This window comes from Staurois parvus, unplaced genomic scaffold (assembly GCF_062004578.1).
Source record: "Staurois parvus isolate SC_StPar_1 unplaced genomic scaffold, SC_StPar_1.0 ptg000415l, whole genome shotgun sequence".
NCBI classification, from domain to species: Eukaryota; Metazoa; Chordata; class Amphibia; order Anura; family Ranidae; genus Staurois; species Staurois parvus.
Genome location: NW_028318211.1, coordinates 3,815,474 through 3,835,517, shown reverse-complemented (window position 1 = coordinate 3,835,517; position 20,044 = coordinate 3,815,474). Strand labels below are relative to the sequence as shown.

At 43.8% G+C, this 20,044-nt stretch overlaps 1 protein-coding gene across 1 annotated transcript in view; it reads right to left on the bottom strand.

Moving 5' to 3' along the window:
• Nucleotides 1–16,701, bottom strand: part of LOC149454882 (Fc receptor-like protein 5) — a 45,723-nt gene extending 29,022 nt beyond the window's left edge. The window contains exons 1-4 of the mRNA XM_089687049.1: nucleotides 16,663–16,701; nucleotides 16,312–16,462; nucleotides 12,496–12,783; nucleotides 10,354–10,644 (exon numbers count right to left, since the gene is read on the bottom strand). Of these exons, the coding sequence (XP_089543175.1) occupies nucleotides 10,354–10,644; nucleotides 12,496–12,783; nucleotides 16,312–16,381 (649 nt within the window). The 5' untranslated portion in view covers nucleotides 16,382–16,462; nucleotides 16,663–16,701. The remainder of the gene's footprint in view (nucleotides 1–10,353; nucleotides 10,645–12,495; nucleotides 12,784–16,311; nucleotides 16,463–16,662) is intronic.
• Nucleotides 16,702–20,044: the final 3,343 nt, after the last annotated feature.

The following is a 20,044-nucleotide window of genomic DNA, read 5'->3' as shown; positions in this document are numbered from 1 at the left end:
ACACATATAGATTTTCGGCTGAGAATATTCGTAAGAAAAAGTTGTACGAAAATTGTTTGCACATTCGATGAATGGACGAATGTTGTTCAAAATTGTCTTTTGCTTTGAACATTTGATTTTAAAATTAATTTAATTTCTGAATGAGAACCACATACACTGGCTGAGGGAGAAAGTTTTCCTTCCTGCCACTTCAAATTTTTCCGTCACTGCTGTCGAAAACAAACATCAATTTGACCCCACTAATGGTTAGAAAATCACATGAATATTCTTGAAACGATTATTCTCGGATAAAAATCTACATGTGTATGGCCAGCTTAACTTTTCGAATTCAGTTTAATTTTTACTGAATTCGTTTGAAATCGTTTTGATTTCAAACAACTTTTTGAATTTTGATGAATCAATTTATAATGTGGTTGAACCAATTTCGAATGTGAATGACTTTTCGAATTTGGTTGAAATGTTTTTGAATTGAATTCGAATACGAATTACCGAAACAAATCCCTAAAACGAATGGAATGAATTTACCGAATCCAACTACATGAAATTTGTTAGATTTTAAAACAAAACAAACTTTTTCATTTTACACATGTTTATAAGTGAACCTATGGTTGTTTTTTGTTGGGAATAGACAGAACAGGAAATAAGGTCAAGTCTTTCCAAAGCGAGGGGAACTCCTACTGAAACAGTTGTCACTGTAACCGTTGTCTGCATTTAAAGATTTCCTTCCACTTCCACTTCTCTGTCTTTTCAAAGCCATTGTTTCTATTTTTTAGGGACTCTTTAATGACTGGCATAGTAGCACTGGATTGGCGTAAGGCCAATGTGGTGCCAATATTTAAAAAGGGATCAAAATCTTTACCAAGTAATTATAGACCTGTTAGTGTAACTTCTATAGTTGGGAAGATACTGGAGAGTTTAATAAAAGACCACGTAGATGAGTTCTTGCTGGAAAAAAATATTGTAAGCAACAGACAGCATGGATTCATGAAAGACAGAAGTTGTCAAACAAATCTGATTTCTTTTTATGAGGAGGTGAGCAAAACCTTGGACAGAGGGGTGGCGGTGGACGTGATATACTTGGACAGAGGGGTGGTGGTGGACGTGATATACTTGGACAGAGGGGTGGCGGTGGACGTGGTATACTTGGACAGAGGGGTGGCTGTGGACGTGGTATACTTGGACAGAGGGGTGGCGGTGGACGTGGTATACTTGGACAGAGGGGTGGCGGTGAACATGGTATACTTGGACAGAGGGGTGGCTGTGGACGTGGTATACTTGGACAGAGGGGTGGCGGTGGACGTGGTATACTTGGACAGAGGGGCGGCGGTGGATGTGGTTTGACACAGTTCTCCACACACGGCTAATGTGTAAGGTAAAGTCTACGGGCTTGGAAATATCTGTATGTAAATGGATAGAAAACTGGCTAAAAGATCATATTCAGAGAGTAGTGGTTAATGATTCATACTCTGAATGGTCTAGGGTTGTCAGTGGTATACCCCAAGGTTCAGTGTTGGGACCCATAACTTTTAATATATTTATAAACGATATAGAGTCTGGGATTAAAAATCCCATTTCAGTCTTTGCAGATGACACCAAGCTGTGCAGTGGAATAACGTCCTTTCAGGATGTCTCCAATTTACAAGCCGATCTCAATGCACTGTTTAATTGGGCAACTATGTGGCAAATGAGGTTTAATGTTGATAAATGTCAGGTTATGCACTTGGGGGCTAAGAATATGCATGCATCATACATACTAGGGGGGTACAACTGGGGGAATCAATGGTGGACAAGGATCTGGGGGTTCTGGTAGATCACAAGCTTAATAATGGCATGCAATGCCAAGCTGCGGTTTCTAAAGCGAGCAAAATCCTCTCTTGTATTAGAAGAGGTATAGACTCCAGAGAGAGAGATATCATATTACCCCTGTACAAATCATTAGTAAGACCTCATCTGGAATATGCTGTTGCTGTTTTGGGCACCAATTCACAAAAAGAACATTGGGGAAGTAGAGAAAGTACAGAGAAGGGCAACCAAACTGATAAGAGGCATGGAGGAGCTCAGCTATGAGGAAAGATTAGAGGAACTGAATTTATTCTCTCTTGAGAAGAGGAGATTAAGGGGGGATATGATCAACATGTATAAATACATCAGTGGTTCATATAGTGAACTCGGTGTAGAGCTATTCACCCTGAGGTCATCACAGAGGACAAGGGGGCACTCTTTACGTCTGGAGGAAAAGAAATGTAATCTCCAAACATGGAAAGGTTTCTTCACAATGAAAGCTGTGAAAATGTGGAATAGACTCTCTCAAGAGTTGGTTCTGGCCAGCTCAGTGGATTGCTTTAAAAAGGCCTGGATTATTTCTTGGATACACAGAATATAACTTGATACTAACATTTATAGGTAAAGTTGATTCAGTGAATATCCGACTGCCTCTCGGGGGATCAAGAAGGAATTTTTCCCCCTGCAGGAGCAGATTGGATCGTGCTTTGCTGGGTTTTTGCCTTCTTCTGGATCAACTGTGGGTGTAGGATTATAACTTTTCTGGATGGACTTTTGTCTTTTTTCAGCCAGACTAACTAACTATGTTCCTGTGATGACTAGAATTCCCCAGCAAGCACAAAGACAGCAATATATCCTTCCTACCTATAGAGTGCGGGAGTGTAATGGTGCGGGAGTGTAATAAAAATGTTGTATTGCATACACTTAAAAGAGAACCAGATTGACTCGAACTGGAATTCTCAAAAAGCTCTCTATTGTCTTCCCTATCATTGCAGAGACAAACTGATGCATGAGTGACAATTGCACTCCCAAAGATCTGCAGGTGGTTAAGCCCTTCTGCTACTCTTCTTCCCATATATTTTGTCATTTCTTCACAGACCAGTATCTGCTTCTACAAAACTTGCTGCTAAAGTACACAGTGGGCTCCAATCCTTTGCCACCCTTAAAGTGGTTGTAAACCTCTGAAATGAAAAAATCTTATGTATCTTTCTATTGTGTGTACTTGCCCCAGTCCAAAGCATCTAGTGTAATTTCTGCCTGCTCTCTTATCCGTATGCATGAATCACTTCTGACAGTCTATGCTGACACCAGACCGGAGTACCTGGAGGAAAGCCACACAGGCACAGGGAGAACATGCAAACTTCAGGCAGGTGGTGCCATGGTTCTCCCTGTGCCCGTGTGGCTTTCCTCCAGGTACTCCGGTTTCCTCCTACACTCCAAAGACATGCTGTAGATTAATTGGATCCTGTCTAAATTGTCCCTAGTATGTGTATGTATGAATGTGAGTTAGGGACCTTAGATTGTACACCCCTTGAGGGTTAGTGATGTGAATGTACAATATATATGTAAAAGCGCTGTGTAAATTGAATGCGCTATATAAGTACCTGTAATAAATAAATATATATACTGTATATATATATATATATATATATATATATATATATATATATATCTTACAAGTGTCTGTCTTCCAACATGGCTTACAATTCAACTTAATGTCCATGTAACATTGAAGATGTACTAAACATTATATTCACATTCCTAACATGTACCATATTCAGCTGCCTCACCCCATCTCTCCCCTGCAATACATCTATATTTTCTTTTGACAGGAAAAAATGTGGATGTGTTACTTAGGATGCCTTTGAAATGATTTAAATAAATATTTACCATATAAAATAATTCAGTCTCAGTGCCCTTCCCTTTTGGATGTGCCAAATTCCAGATCTTGTTCCTAGCTTTTCCATTTATGTTTTCTTTAGTAAAATGCATTGCACTTGATTGGATCTACTATGCTCACTGCAGCAAAATGTTCAATTCTAATCTTGAAATTAAAGCTGAACTCCAGCCTTACTTCCATTCATTCTCAGTTGTACAGGCTCCTCTCCTGTACTGAAATTGCTTACTCTGATTTCACTAAACACTGTGAGCTTCTTCTGGAAGTTGCAGCACGTCAGATAGAGCCAGGCTTATTTCCTGGCTGGAGGACATGCATCACCATCCAGTCCTTTCCACCCCAGTCTCACTGCTCCTAGCCCAGCCCTTTATTTTTTTTTAATTGGACTTCAGTTCTTTCAATCATGGAGGCTCAGCATCATCATGTGGGTATTTCCTAGGAAAACCTGAGGAGTACTGAGGCAGGGTGATTTGATGTTTCCCAGAAGCTATGTATTGCACCCTGCTGACCCCTCCCACCACCCATGATTTGTCTGCATTGTACAGAGAAGCACAGAGATCCAATGATGAAATTGTTGAGTCTAAAATAAGTTATGTAATAAAACAGGAAAGGTTTTATTCAAAAATGAACCCCAGAAATAAAATTATTTACTCTTGCAGTGGGCAATGTACTTAACTACATATGGCAGACTGCAACATGGATATTTAGTCATATGTCTGCCCTGATGCTTTGGGTTCTGAGTTCACATCCTTCTAAGCTAATAAATGCATGGAGTTTGTGTGTTTTCTCTGTTCGTGTGGGGTTTCTCTCAGTGTTCTGGTTTTCTTGCAAAAACATACACGCAGTTACATAGTTATAGTTATATAGTTAGTCTGGCTGAAAAAAGACAAAAGTCCATCCAGTTCAACCATTAAAAAAAAAAAAAGTTATAATCCTACACCCACAGTTGATCCAGAGGAAGGCAAAATCCCAGCAAAGCATGATCCAATTTGCTCCTGCAGGGAAAAAATTCCTTCCTGATCCCCCAAGAGGCAATCTGATATTCCCTGGATCAACTTTACCTATAAATGTTAGTATATTAGTTATATTCTGTGTATCTAAGAAACAATCCAGACCTTTTTTAAAGCAATCCACTGAGCTGGCCAGAACCAACTCTTGAGGGAGTCTATTCCACATTTTCACAGCTCCAAGAAGCAATCGGATATTCCCTGGATCAACTTTACCTATAAATGTTAGTATCCAGTTATATTCTGTGTATCCAAGAAAGGATCCAGGCCTTTTTTAAAGCAATAAAGTAGGTTAGGTGACATGTGACCAACTCTGTACTTGTAGGAGTTTGCTAGGGACATAATATCCTCAGCTCCATGTGAATGGTTATTAGTGCTGTGTAATGTGTTGGTGCTACAGAATACCAAAAAAATCACTGACTGTAAAGAGCATAGGCAAAAACATCTATCCTTTTACTCACTTAACTTTGAGAGGTACAGACTCAACCTATTGATCGTTCTTTTTCTTAAGTGGCCTGACAGAGGTTTGATTAGTTGGTATGGCTTAGTGTTCAAAAGAATTTGCTATTGAGAATAACAACTTTATATAAGCTTTAACATATTAAAGCAATTCTCAATTTTGGTAAATCTGCAGCTTTCATTAACATAATACCTGGTCTTCCTGCCATGAAGGCACCTACTATTACAAGATCACAACACTTTAATGTCATCTCCCAATTCCTACATATCTTACAATGTCATGTAAAAGCAAGAAGGAAAAAAAGAGAAAGCCACTACCTAACTGTAACATTTATTTACAAATTCAACAAAATGAAAAAAACAAATATTGCATTCACGTGTAAATTGTATTAAAAAGGAGCCTGCTGGTTCTTCCTGGTGTTCTCTTGGTTGACTTTCTGCCTCCAAGCACCTTACATCACATCCACCCAAAGGGGCTTGCTCGCCTCTGACCACCCGGAAGGCTTCCATTGCTGGAAACGTATGGATATGCTTTTTAATAAATTTTATAAGTGAGTGCAATTTTTATTGTAGATCATTGCAGATCATGGCTGCTTGGAGGGGCTGCACATAGTTTCCTGATATCAGCGAGCCGCCCTACAGTACATAAATCCCATATGCTGGAAGACTGCAAGCAAACACCCTGGAAAACCTCTTACATGCCTGAGTCCCACTCTGTGTACCTTTATATAATACACCCCTCTTCTCCTTATCATATTACTACCCTCTGTTCCCAAATCTCATTTCTTTACCCCTCTGCTCCACCTCACAACCTGTACATCTCCCCCTCACTGCTATCATCTCCCTACTACTGCTCTCTTCACCTCCCCAAAATGTCTCTTCCACTCCTCCTTCTCATTTTCCTCTCCTCCGTTCCCAAAATCCATTCACTATATCCCTCTGCCCCTCCCAAACATTTGTATATCGTGTCCTCACTGCTTCCCTCACCCCTCTATGGCACCCACCACCTCCTCTTATTACTACGCTCTCCCACTTACCCCAACACCTCCACTAGGAGTTTCCTGCACATCCCGCTCCCATGCCACCCTTCTCACCCTTCTCCTCCTCCTAGCCGCGGGGGACATCTCCCCGAATCCTGGCCCTCCACCTCCCTCACCCGCTCAACACCCTCCCACCTCCACGTCCTACTGCAACCCCCACAACTTAGTATCTGTCCCCCTGCTCCCTAAAATCTCCCCCCCGTTTTCATGTGCACTCCTGAACGCCCGTTCGGTGTGCAACAAGCTTACCGCCATCCACGACCTCTTTGTTTCCCGCTCCCTCAACCTCCTAGCGATCACGGAAACCTGGATCCAGCCCACTGATTCTACCTCCCCTGCTGCACTCTCCTACGGAGGTCTCACCTGGACCCACTCACCCAGGCCTAATGGTCGTAAAGGTGGTGGGGTTGGTCTGCTCCTGTCACCGCAGAGCACCTTCCGAGTCCTCCCAAACCCCCCCTCCCTATCCTTCTCCTCCTTCGAGGCCCACTGCCTCCGACTATTCTCCCCAACCCCCCTGAAGATTGCTGTGATATACCGGCCTCCTGGATCCATACCCCGCTTCCTGGATGACTTCTCCTCCTGGCTACCCTTCTTCCTCTCCTCTGAGCTACCCACCATAATTCTTGGGGATTTCAACATCCCTGTCAACCTCGACAACCCGGACACAGCCCGTCTCCTCCACCTAACCTCCTCCTTTGCACTTGCACAGTGCATACAATCCACCACCCACTCCGACGGAAATATCCTGGACCTTATCTTCTCCAACCGCTGCGCTCCCCACAACCTCACTAACACCCCCTTCCCTCTCTCTGACCACAACCTGATCACCTTCTCTATCTCCTCGTCCTCCAACGCCTACCCCTCCAAATGTCACACTACTACCAGCCGTAACCTCCGCAACCTTAACCCTGCCTCCCTCCACTCTGCAGCTGATCAACTCCACGACCGCATCCTCCCCCTGTCCTGCCCTGACTTGGCTTTGACCGCCTACAACAATGCGCTCTCAACAGCCCTCGACTCACTAGCGCCTTTAACCACACGCAACATCAGACCCCGACCGCTCCAGCCCTGGCAGACTGATCACACCAAAACCCTCAAACGACAAAGTCGTGCCCTGGAGCGACTATGGCGCAAAACCAAATCCCAACAAGCCTTCATCCGCTACAAATCTGCCTTCCACACCTACACCTCCTCCCTCCATGCTGCCAAACAGGCCTACTTCTTGACCCTCATCAAGGCCCTCTCCTCCAATCCTCGCCGACTCTTCTCTGCCTTCAACTCTCTACTCTCTCCACCCCCACCTCCACCCAGCACCTCACTCACTGCCCTTGAGATTGCCAATCACTTCAAAAACAAAATTGACACAATTCGCAAGGACATTGCCGCAACTCACACACCCTCTCAACCCGTCCCCTCTCACACAGCTACCCCCTTATCCCCCCTCCCCCTCGACATAACCCGCAATGACTTCGTCGCTGCTCAAACTCTCTCCAACCCCCTTCACCCTCACTCAGCTACCCCCTCATCACCCCTCTCCCACGGCCCCACCACTGCTCTGACCTCCTCTTCCACCCCACCCTACATTCCTCATACTGAAGCTCCCCCAACATTCCGCACCTTTGACCTTACTACCATCGAGGAAGTCTCCAAGATCCTCTCTGATGCCCGCCTCACCACCTGCCCCCTCGACCCTATCCCCTCACAACTCCTACGACCTTCCTCCTCCTCCATCCTACGCTCCCTCACCCACATCTTCAATCTCTCCCTCTCCTCAGGCACTTTCCCCTCCCCTCTGGAACATGCACACATCACCCCCATACTTAAAAAGCCCTCCCTGGACCCCAATGACCCGAACAATCTCAGACCCATCTCCCTGCTCCCATTTACATCTAAACTCCTCGAGCGCCTCGTCTACACCCGCCTATGCTCTCACCTCAACGACAACAACCTCCTCGATCCCCTACAGTCCGGCTTCCGTCCCCTACACTCCACCGAAACTGCCTTACTCAAACTCTCCAACGACCTGCTAACCGCCAAAGCTAATGGCCACTATTCAGTGCTCCTACTCCTTGACCTCTCTGCGGCCTTCGACACAGTCGACCACCCCCTCCTCCTCAAAAAACTACACTCCCTCGGCCTCAGAGATTCTGCTCTCTCCTGGCTCTCATCCTACCTGTCACAACGCTCCTTCAGCGTTACCTATAATGCTACCACCTCCCCCTCACTCCCCCTCTCTGTTGGGGTCCCTCAAGGCTCTGTCCTCGGGCCCCTTCTCTTCTCCATCTATACCTCCTCCCTTGGCCAACTCATACACTCTCAAGGCTTCAACTACCACCTCTATGCCGACGACACACAAATCTATCTCTCAACCCCCCACCTCACCCCCTTGGTCTCAGCCCGAATCACACACCTACTGAGCGACATATCAGACTGGATGTCGCTCCACTTCCTTAAATTGAACCTCTCCAAAACCGAGTTTCTTGTCTTCCCCCCAGCCCGGACACCACCCCCCATTGATTTCTCCGTCACATCCAACAACACTACCATCAAACCCGCCCTGCAGGCCAGAGTACTGGGTGTCATTCTGGACTCCAACCTATCCTTCCAGCCCCAAGTCCAATCTTTAACAAACTCGTGCAGACTCCACCTCCGCAACATCGCCAAAATCCGCATGTTCCTAACCCCAGAAACCACTAAACAGCTCATCCACTCTCTCATCATATCACGACTCGACTACTGCAACTCCCTCCTCACTGGCCTGCCTCGCCGCTGGCTATCCCCTCTTCAGTCCATCCTGAACACGGCTGCCAGACTCATTCACCTTTCCAACCGCTCTGTCTCCGCCACCCCCCTCTGCCAATCCCTCCACTGGCTTCCGATTGCGCAACGGATCAAATTCAAAATCCTAACGCTGACGTACAAAGCTGTCCACCATACTGCCCCATACTACATCTCTGACCTAATATCCAAGTACCGCCCAGCACGCACACTCCGCTCCTCACAAGACCTCCTTCTCTCTAGTTCCCTGGTCTCCTCCTCCCATGCCCGCCTCCAGGACTTCTCCAGGGTGTCACCCATCCTCTGGAACTCCCTGCCCCAACCCATCAGATTATCACCTACTCTCCTCTCCTTTAGGCGCACCCTGAAAACCCATCTCTTCAGGGAAGCCTACCCCACCCCCTGCTAACTTGCCGACCTCCTCCACTCTTCCTACCACTCCATCCCCCACAGCTATCTCCTCCTGTGCCACCACCCCCTCCCTCCTAGATTGTAAGCTCGAAAGAGCAGGGCCCTTGATTCCCTCATGTTTTGCATTGTATTGGTATTGTTCTGTCACATGTTCTGTCTCCCTTTGTAATGTACAGCGCTGAGCGAACTATTGGCGCTTTATAAATACTGTATAATAATAATAATAATAATATGTGATTCCGAGCCTCCATAAGTGACAGCACTGAAATCCAATGACTGAAAGTGGTGGGCCAGGGACAGTTCAGCTAGGGAGGAAAGAGCTAGATACACTGGATGTCCTCCAGCTAGGTAATGAGGCGGGCTCTATTTGACTTGCTGCAATTTGTAATGTACGCTGAGACAGTGAAAACAAAAAAGGTACTTTTGGTACAGGCGAGGAGTCTGTTTAACTGTGTAAGACTAAAGGCAAAGCTAGAGTTCAGCTCTAAATATTTCTGAAAGCAGGAACAATCCTTATCATAACACAGGGATAATTATTGGAAGCCTTTTAAAGGATCCTAGGACTTTTTTCTTTTAAATATTAAAGGTGTGCAAGCTAGGGTAAGCAGTGAGAAGAGTACAAACAAAAGGGACTTCATGCAAGACGTGGGTTAGAAGAAATGTTTTTTCCTTTTCTTTTTTTTTTTATATTTTTTTCATAGATTTGTAAGCTATTCAACATCTAATCCCCATGTGAAGTATTTATGCTAAACCACATATGACTCGTCAACTTGTAATCAGGGGTGGACTGACAACTCATGGGGCCCCCGGGCAATAGAGGATCATGGGACCTCTGTGTCCTTTCCCAAACTCAAAAAAGCCTATGAGAAAAGTACCAGGGGTATCTCATGGGGCCCCCTACTGACCCCGGGCCCTCGGGCAGTGCCCGAGTTTTCAAATAGTCAGTCCGCCCCTGCTTGTAATACCAATGACATACCTGTAACAGTAATAGTTTCTGGCATACTTTTCGATGAAGAAAATTTCCTTTGGTGTCCCGATATTGAGTATTCACAACTGTATGTTCCAGAGTCCCGTATACTCAAGAATTCAATATGGTGGACGGATCTCAGAGTATCATGGTAGCGATGCAGATTGCTGGAATCTTTCTGAAACTGATAACTGACCTGAGTATTTACAGGGAGATGTTCACATTCCAAAGTTACAGATTCTCCTTCAAAGTAAAGTGATTTTCTAGGTTTTACCAGGAGATGTGGTTGAGATGGTTGGTCTAAAAGCAAGAAAAAAAAAATTAAAGTTTAAATGTAATTTGGAAAAACAATGCAAACTGATATGTTAAAAGATGGATCCCTTTAAATCTGATTGAATTGTGCATCTTTCTCTCTAAGTTGCAAATCATCACTTATTGGATAATAAATATAATAATAACTTGCTATGTGCTGTATATAATAGCTCAAGCAAAAAATCAAACATATTACAAGCGTCTCAGTTCTTTTCTTTAATTCATTATTATTCAATTACTTGCTTTTAAATTTTACTTAGAGTGATAAAAACGAATAAACTATATTTTATATATATTTATACAGACCTTCGAGGAAAGGAGAAAAAACATACAAATTCCCCAAACTGTTTTTTTTTTAGTGCAATAGCAAATATATATATATACCTGTATATATATATATTTGGATTTTATTTGTTTCATGTATGCTTTGAGGAAGGCTTTGGCCGAAACGCGTCAGTTTTATGGATCATATCATGTCCGTGTAGTACTATTAAAGACTGTTTATGAAGAAGTGATCATGTTGCATATTCTTCAATGATCCCTACTCTACAGCAATTTTGCCTCAGCAACGCCTTAAACTGCCTTCTGTACTCAGAAAACCGAGAACTCTATCGTTTGCGTTTCTCAAGCATTGGAGACTGTGAACTAACCACTTAACAGTTACTGCAATACTACAGGAATATCTGCACTTTACACCCCGTTCACATCAAACCCAACTTTGAAATCGTGCAGCTTACAGTGAAGTCACGTGATTTCAAAGTCGGGTTGCATGTCGATTCAGGTGCGATTTGAAAGACATCTGACACAGATGTCTCTGCAAATCACATCAAAAGTAGTACATGTACTGCTTTAGAAATTGGTGTGGCTCTGACCAAGTCAGAACCGCACCAATGTGAGCGCTCTAATTGCGAACAACAGGGTGCGACTTGCCATGCATGCGATTTGCAAGACACATGATGTGCAAATCGCATGCCAATTCGCATCCAGTGTGACTGGGGTGTTAAAGACAAAAACTGGGTGACTGAATTTCAGTAGAGCTAGGTCAGTTATGGATAACTTTACTCACTAGAGGTGCCCCAAGCCATTTAAACCTGCTTTACTAAAGGAAATGAATGAGAGCACAAGTATGTTTGCTAAAGTATGTTTGCATTGCGAGCTCACATGTGCGCACTGATATATGCACACATAGTTAATGCAGTCCCCATACTTATTTAGCAAACCACACAGTCAGAGTCAGCTTCTTCTTCAATGTTCAATGAGGGTGTTCAAGTTTGCCTAGGTGTCAAACATCCAAATAATGCTACCTTTGTGCATTCTGTTCTGATTTGGCGCACCAAGGAATGCGCACGTCAAAAAAATATTAAGAAAAATAACAAGACTAACTAGTTAGGCAGTTAAATGATACTGTGCTAAGCAAAGCAATAGGTAAAAATAAAGGCAACATATGCACAGGTATTTATTATTATAAAACTGGACAGAGGCAACAGCATTTGAAATTGTACACACGCTGTACATAGCCACAGCAGGCAAATCTGATCTGTGATACTCTTTGTACATCATGAACTACAGATTTTAGATTTTACTATTGTAATGTGGTTGTATTTAAAGTCCATTGCCAGGCAAAGCTTGCACCCCTCCTATATGGATTGCCCCAGCTGATCATTACTACCATCATAGAGGAATTTGCTCAGAATATTAACTTGGACGTTCAGTCAATACAAGCCTGTAAGGTCATGCACACAGTTCAGGAAAAGCTTGCTTAGCAGTCAGATACGGCCAGCTTAAATCAAATAGATTCTGTGTATAGTAGAAGAAGAAATAATGCCCACAGGTACTTACCCATTATAGTCAATGATATAGGAAAGCTGATATCTGATTCCCGCTTCCCTCTGGAATCTAACACCCAGTATAGGCAGCTATAGGAACCGGCATCACTTGTTTTTGCTGAAAGTATTCTTAGCCTGTTCAATGATATTTGCATCCCATAAATTTCCCGATCATTCCTAAAGAACTTATATCCATGTATTGTAAAGTCGACTGGAACTTGACACTGAAGAGTAACAGGCTCCCCTGTCAGGTATGTAGCATATCTGGCTATGAAGGAAATGCTTGGCTGCTGAAGACTGGCTGAAAAAAAGTGGTAAGGATACTTTTTTAAAACAATTTTTTCATATATGACGATATACTAGAATTGATGATAATGCCGCTAGGGTACTCTTTTAAAGTGATTCTAAACCCAGGACCCTACATTCACTATATCTGGTCTCCCATAGTACACACAACATGGAAATGCAATTATTTTAGAAAACATAAACTGCTAAATACCTTTTCTCATCAGCAGTTAGAGCAGTCTTGTGACTTCAGCAGAGCACTGGTTAAAGCTTGTAGGAGGAGTTTTCTTTCTGCTCTAGGAGGATGTGAAACCTCTGACCTCTGTCTGGACAGTGCTGATTGGCCCTGTGCTCATCACATGCACCCTCCCAAGCAAAAAAAGAAAACCTCTCTAGCAATCAGGGGCGGACTGACAACTCATGGGGCCCCCGGGCAATAGGGGATCATGGAGCCCCTGTGTCCTCACCCACACCCAAAAAAGCCTATGAAAAAGCCAAGGAAAGGTACCAGGGGCATCTCATGGGGCCCCCTACTGACCCCGGGCCCTCGGGCAGTGCTCAAATGGTCAGTCCGCCCCTGCTAGCAATACACACCAAACTTGAGCATGTGCATGTGACCACGGGTTCAGTCTGTATCAGTTGGTTATTTGAACTAGAGGAAGGGCAGAGAGGAAAGGATCAAACTGGTTTTTTTTACACAACGCAGAGGATTAACCCCTTAGGTTCCATGGTAAGTATAACAAGCATGCTTTACTGCATACACAGACTGATTTTACTGTTGTGGCTTTAGTAACACTTTAAGTTTGAAATTTAGTTAATCATATTTGCTGACGTTTGGAAAGTATAGCAACTGAAGTACACAATTAACCATTGTTGTAACACTACTCTGGGATTATGAATAAAAATGAGACCAAAATGTAGACACTCTAAATACGTAGATTAAAACATAGAGTTCCCTCTGTTGCCAAGCTGCTGCCGCTCTGTGAAAAAGTAGAAGGTTTACATATACAGTAGTATTCAGATATCAGAATGGTCAACATTATCATCATGACTGAGGAGTTTGGGAATCAGTGCCATAATAAAAGGTCTTGATCTAGACCAGTGGTTCTTAACCTTTTTGGAGGTACTGAACCCCACCAGTTTCATATGCGCATTCACCGAACCCTTCTTAATTGGAAAAATAAAATATGATTTTTAAAATTCAAAACATAGGTACTGTATATATTTATACATAGGTGCACAACATGAACAAAACCATTAAGAACAAAGAACAAAACCATTAAAACATGATTTTCACACAAAAACAAAATAATGAATATTTACCGCAAATCAGTGTGACTTCTGCTGTTGTCTTTCAGAGGCCAGTTCAGAAATGCGCGGCATTACCTTGGCAAGTGCCACTCTCATGTCATTTTCGCAACAAAGTCTGTTCCTTTTCTTCGTCTTTATGTCCAGCATCCTCGAAAAGGATTGCTCGCAAAGATATGTTGTAACAAACGGTATGAAAATTCATCCCCCATAGTAATTCATCCCCCATATAGTAATTCATCCCCCATAGTAATTCATCCCCCATATAGTAATTCATCCCCCATAGTAATTCATCCCCCATAGTAATTCATCCCCCATATAGTAATTCATCCCTCATAGTAATTCATCCCCCATATAGTAATTCATCCCCCATAGAAATTCATCCCCCATAGTAATTCATCCCCCATATAGTAATTCATCCCCCATATAGTAATTCATCCCCCATAGTAATACATCCCCCATATAGTAATTCATCCCCCATATAGTAATTCATCCCCCATAGTAATTCATCCCCCATAGTAATTCATCCCCCATATAGTAATTCATCCCCCATATAGTAATTCATCCCCCCTATAGTAATTCATCCCCCATAATAATTCATCCCTTATATAGTAGTAGTAAGTAAGTAGCAAGTAGTAAGCCAAGTCCCCCCTGTGTCAATTCACTTACCTTTGCTCCGCGCGTTCCTCTCGCCGTATTCCCGCGCCGTTCCGGTCTTCAGGGCGGACTGTGAGAGGAGCCTAGCTCCTCTCACGTTCGTCACGCTGCCCTGCCTACACACATCCTGACAGCCAATCACTGGCTATCAGGATGTGAGTGGCAGCGAGACTGGCCAATCATTGCATTTGAGCGCGCTGCCCTGGCTGTTTTTTTTTTTGGATCACGCTGCAGAGTCCCTGCCGTCCGAGAGGAGGGAGGGGAGCGGGCGCCCGGCACACAAGAGCCGCATTAAAGCGTGTAAAGAGCCGCATGTGGCTCGCGAGCCACGGCTTGCCGACCACTGGGCTAAGCGATGTTGCGTGACCACCTGCAGCCAATGATGGACAAGCGGGGCATGTCATCACGAATCATATGAGTCGGGTGTGGGTCTTCACCTCCGCCGAACCCGCGAGACTGACTCACCGAACCCCTGGGGTTCGATCGAACCCAGGTTAAGAACCACTGATCTAGACCATGTCACTCAACGGTACTTATATGAATATTCTCTGTAATGGCATGCTGGTACACTGACTACTGATACAGTCGGCTGCATGTAACACTCTATTGGGTTTATATCCCCTACTTCATTCTATTTTTTTAAAAAGCTACTATCATATCATCTATAACAGTTGAATGCTAAATTAACAATTTCATCTATATATTATCTGTAACAATTACATTCTAGGCTTGTGTTTAAGTTAGGCAAGAAAAATATATTAGACGCATATTCATACAGCAGTGAATATGCTATTCACCAAACATTCTCTGCAGGTAAAGAAGTCAGTCATTTAAAGCACATGCACCAGGGAGATTCAACTGCAAATACTGTTTGGTAAATGTCAATTCCACTACTATATACAGTAAATATAACCCAAAGTGTTGGTTTGCATTTTTCTATTATTTTCATGTATTCTCTTGGATAATGGATAAAGAAGAAGTTGACTCTAAATCATTTTGGTAAATATTTATTGCAGGATTTCCCTTTACTGATTCAGAGTACTATGTATGAGATTTAGTAATTCAGTTTGCAAAGAATACTGTGTTAAATACAAAATTTCTACCCTTTCCATGGGATATAGGACTTTCATACTATAGTGTAGCGCATGTCAGTGTATGTCTATTTGTTTGACTATGGCTATGTATACCAACACTGATTGTCAGATGTGATGTAACTTGTCAACATGTCAAATCCTGATGCCTATAAATACATTTTAAAAAAAAACCCACATTTTCATATGTTGGCATGTTGTTCACCCCAAATTTGAGAAATAATAATTATTATCATTATATATATTTAATCTCCTAAAATATTTCAGATCTCTCTATCTAATCTTCCCCAGCAGCAATGAAACTTTTGAAAGCACGAGAATTACCAAAAAATGGGTGTGACTTTGTTATATACAAGTTGATTAAGATTTTGGGAAATATTGTAAGCATGTCACTGAAGAAGACCCTTGAAAAAGGCTATGTTTTGCAGTTGGGATTACAACAGGATAGTTGGGACATATGTAGGATGAAAGTAGCTTGATAAACTGACCTTCATAGAGCTTGAGCTCTCCCAGAAGACAAAGCCAAAATTGGAAGCATAGTGGGAAATTATGGCGCATGGCTTAGTAATAAGGCACAACATACGCTAGTCAGAACATCCCTGGAGAAAGATGGAGAAGTGTTCAGCATCTGCTTGTACCCTATACATGAAAAAAGGGCAGTGTTAGCAGGAAATTACACTTTTGCTTTGAAGTTACACTTTTAATTACTGTTAGGCTATTACAAAAAATAAATACATTTGATTTTCTCTAGAACAGACAAACCCATCAGAATAACCAATACTATGTCATAGACCTAGTTAATTTTCTTAGTTAATTTGTAGAAAGATGTGAAGGATTACCTTGTGGTTTGAAGTCACTTGCTCCAGGTTAATGTGCTATTGTGATGTTTCTGTGGCATGTTCGCCCCAGCCCCTTTCCTCCGTACACATCTGGGAATGTAGCCAGCTGTAGGACAGAAGCAGGAGAGGCTTTATTGTTACAAAGAATCTCCTGCTGGCAGCTTGGGCCAGAGGACCAAAACAGGAAGGGAAGAGCAGCAAAGGAAACCTGATAAATACAGGAGCAATGCGGAAAGAAACACTCGGATAGGAATATACACTTTATACACATTTACCCTGAACAATGTCCGCTCACATATTCAGAAATAAATATAGGATTCAAATGTATGCACACATCTTTTGAAGTATTATTTTCTGTATAAGGGTTTGACTGAGGATGGAAGAGTTTGAAGAAAAGCTCCAGCTTTACCCCAATTCCTCTTCTGTAAATTCTGAATCACATTAATGTAAGATTTTCAACAGTCCATCTACATTTTTCATTATAATGTATCCCTAGCTGGGGTGTATTTAGGTTTTGTGCTGCCCTAGGCGACAGAAAAATCTTCTGTCCCCACAGACACCAACCAACACTCCCCCCCGCGGAGAGAGCCGGGCATTGACCAACAACACCCCCCCCCATATATAGATAGAAATGAAGACACTTATCTTCAGAGCTCCAGACATCCCTGGGAACGAGAGTCAGGCTCTACTTACACCATCAAGCAGCCTGCAGCCTCTCTCATATCCCACCTGGATCCCATCTCGCGTGTCCCTTCTTCCATCTCTTCTTCTGAGGGGAGGTGCTGCCACCCTGAAAAATGCCATCCTAGGCAAGTGCCTTGTTTGCCTTGTGGTAAATACACCCCTGGTCCCTGGGCATGCTTTCTGTGGCTTCAATTAGGGCTCGTTCACACTTGGCTGTTTTACCAACGCTTGCCAAACGCCCCTATAGCGTTTGACAAGCGTTGGTCCAGCGTTTGCGGAGCTTTCTTTAACGCTTGGCAAACGCTCCACAAACGCCACATGCGCGGTTTAGCGGCGGTTGCTAGGCATTTGCCGAGCGTTAAAAATGCCCCACAAACGCCTATAATGCAGTTTGAATGGTGTTACCACTCCGCAAATGCCCCGCAACTGCGTCGAAACCGCACCGCAAACGGCGGCCGGGCGTTTGCGGAGCGGCACCATAGACTAGAATAGGAGGCTTCAACGCCTCCTGATTCGACCAGAGGCGTCCGTTTTGCCACGACGCAAACGCTCCCATTAGAACAGCACCATGTGCTGTAATGTGCAGAATTGGCAGAGGCGTTTCCGCTTCCCAAACGCCTCTCTGCCGCCTGCACACAACGCTAGTGTGAACATAGCCTTAGTGTTTTGTTTCCACAGAGTTTACTAACCACCTCAATACAGGACACTTTTACCCCCTTCCTGCCCAGACCAAGTTTCAGCTTTCAGCGCTCTCATATTTTGAATGATAATTACTGAGTCATGCAACACTGTGCCCAAATGAAGTTATTGTCCTTTTTTTCACACAAATAGAGCTTTCTTTTCGTGGTATTTAGTTAGCAGTGTTTTTATTATTTTTTTGCGCTGTAAATTAAAAAAGACTGAAAAATTTGAAAAAAAAATGCATTTTTCTTCATTTCTGTTATAAAATTTTGCAAACAAGTACCGTATTTTTCGCTCCATAAGACGCACTTTTTTTCCCCCAAAAAAGGGGGGAAAATGTCAGTGCGTCTTATGGAGCGAATATAAAGCGACCGGTCCGGTATTTTTGCGGCCACCATGTCAGAATACCGGGCCGGCCGCTCAGCTGTTGTCTCCTGCAGGACCTTACCTGTTCCTCGCTCCAGCGCTGCACAGTCTTCCCGCGCTGGCTTCTGTGACAGCCGGGTGCCCACTGCGCATGTGCTGCACTTTGTGAATGATCCGGTGTCTTCTGGGACACATGAAAGGTCCCAGAAGGCGCCGGGCCATTCACAAAGAGCAGCGCTTCTCGCACATGCGCAGTGGGCACCCGGCTGTCACAGAAGCCGGCCCGGAAAGAAGAGGGAAGGACAACTCCGCGGAAGTGGGAGCAGGTACCTGTCAAATTCAGGTACCCGCTCCCCCTCCCCCTCCCTCCCCAAAGGTCAGCAGTCTCTGGTCATTCCCTTCACTGTCCGCAGTCTTTGGTCATTCCCTGCACTGTCCGCAGTCTTTGGTCATTCCCTGCACTGTCCGCAGTCTCTGGTCATTCCCTGCACTGTCCGCAGTCTCTGGTCATTCCCTGCACTGTCCGCAGCCTCTGGTCATCCCCTGCACTGTGTCCGCAGTCTCTGGTCATCTCCTGCACTGTGTCCGCAGTCTCTGGTCATCTCCTGCACTGTGTCCGCAGTCTCTGGTCATCTCCTGCACTGTGTCCGCAGTCTCTGGTCATCCCCTGCACTGTGTCCGCAGTCTCTGGTCATCCCCTGCACTGTGTCCGCAGTCTCTGGTCATTTCCTGTACTGTGTCCACAGTCTCTGGTCATCTCCTGTACTGTGTCCGCAGTCTCTGGTCATCTCCTGTACTGTGTCCGCAGTCTCTGGTCATCTCCTGTACTGTGTCCGGAGTCTCTGGTCATCCCCTGTACTGTGTCTGCAGTCCATTGGTTCAGAATATTTTTTTTTTCTTGTTTTTCACCTCTAAAATCTAGGTGCGTCTTATGGTCAGGTGCGTCTTATGGAGCGAAAAATACGGTAATTTTTCTTCATAAATTTGTATACTTTACCAAAATGTATACCTCTACATTGCTTTAGTAAAAAATAATCCCAATCGGTGTGTATTATTTGGTCTTTGTGGAAGTTATAGAGTCTACAAGCTATGGTACCAATCATTGAAAATTGAACACACCTGATTAAACCCGATGTACTAATGGCCTATCTCATTTTTTGAGACACTAACAAGCCAGGACAGTACAAATACCCCCCAAATCACCCCTTTTGGAAAGCAGACATTCCAAGGTATTTAGTAAGATGCATGGTGAGTTTTTTTGAACCTGTAATTTTTTTCCCACAATTCTTTGGAAAATGAAGAAAGTAAATAAAATTTGGTTTTTTTTTACACAACTGTTATTTGAACAGGTTATTCCTCTCACACAGCATATGCAGATTCACCCCAAAACACATTCTGCTACTCCTCCTGAGTATGGGGGTACCACATGTGTAAGACCTTTCCACAGCCTGGCCACATACAGAGGCCCAACATCCAAGTAGCACCTACAGGCGTTCTGGAGGCATAAATTACATATCTCATTTCCTGACTACCTATCACAATTGTGAAGTCCCTGGAGCACCAGGACAATGGAATTACCCACAAAATGATCCCATTTTGGAAAAAAAGCACCCCAATGTACATTCTACGAGGCATAATGAGTCTTTTGATC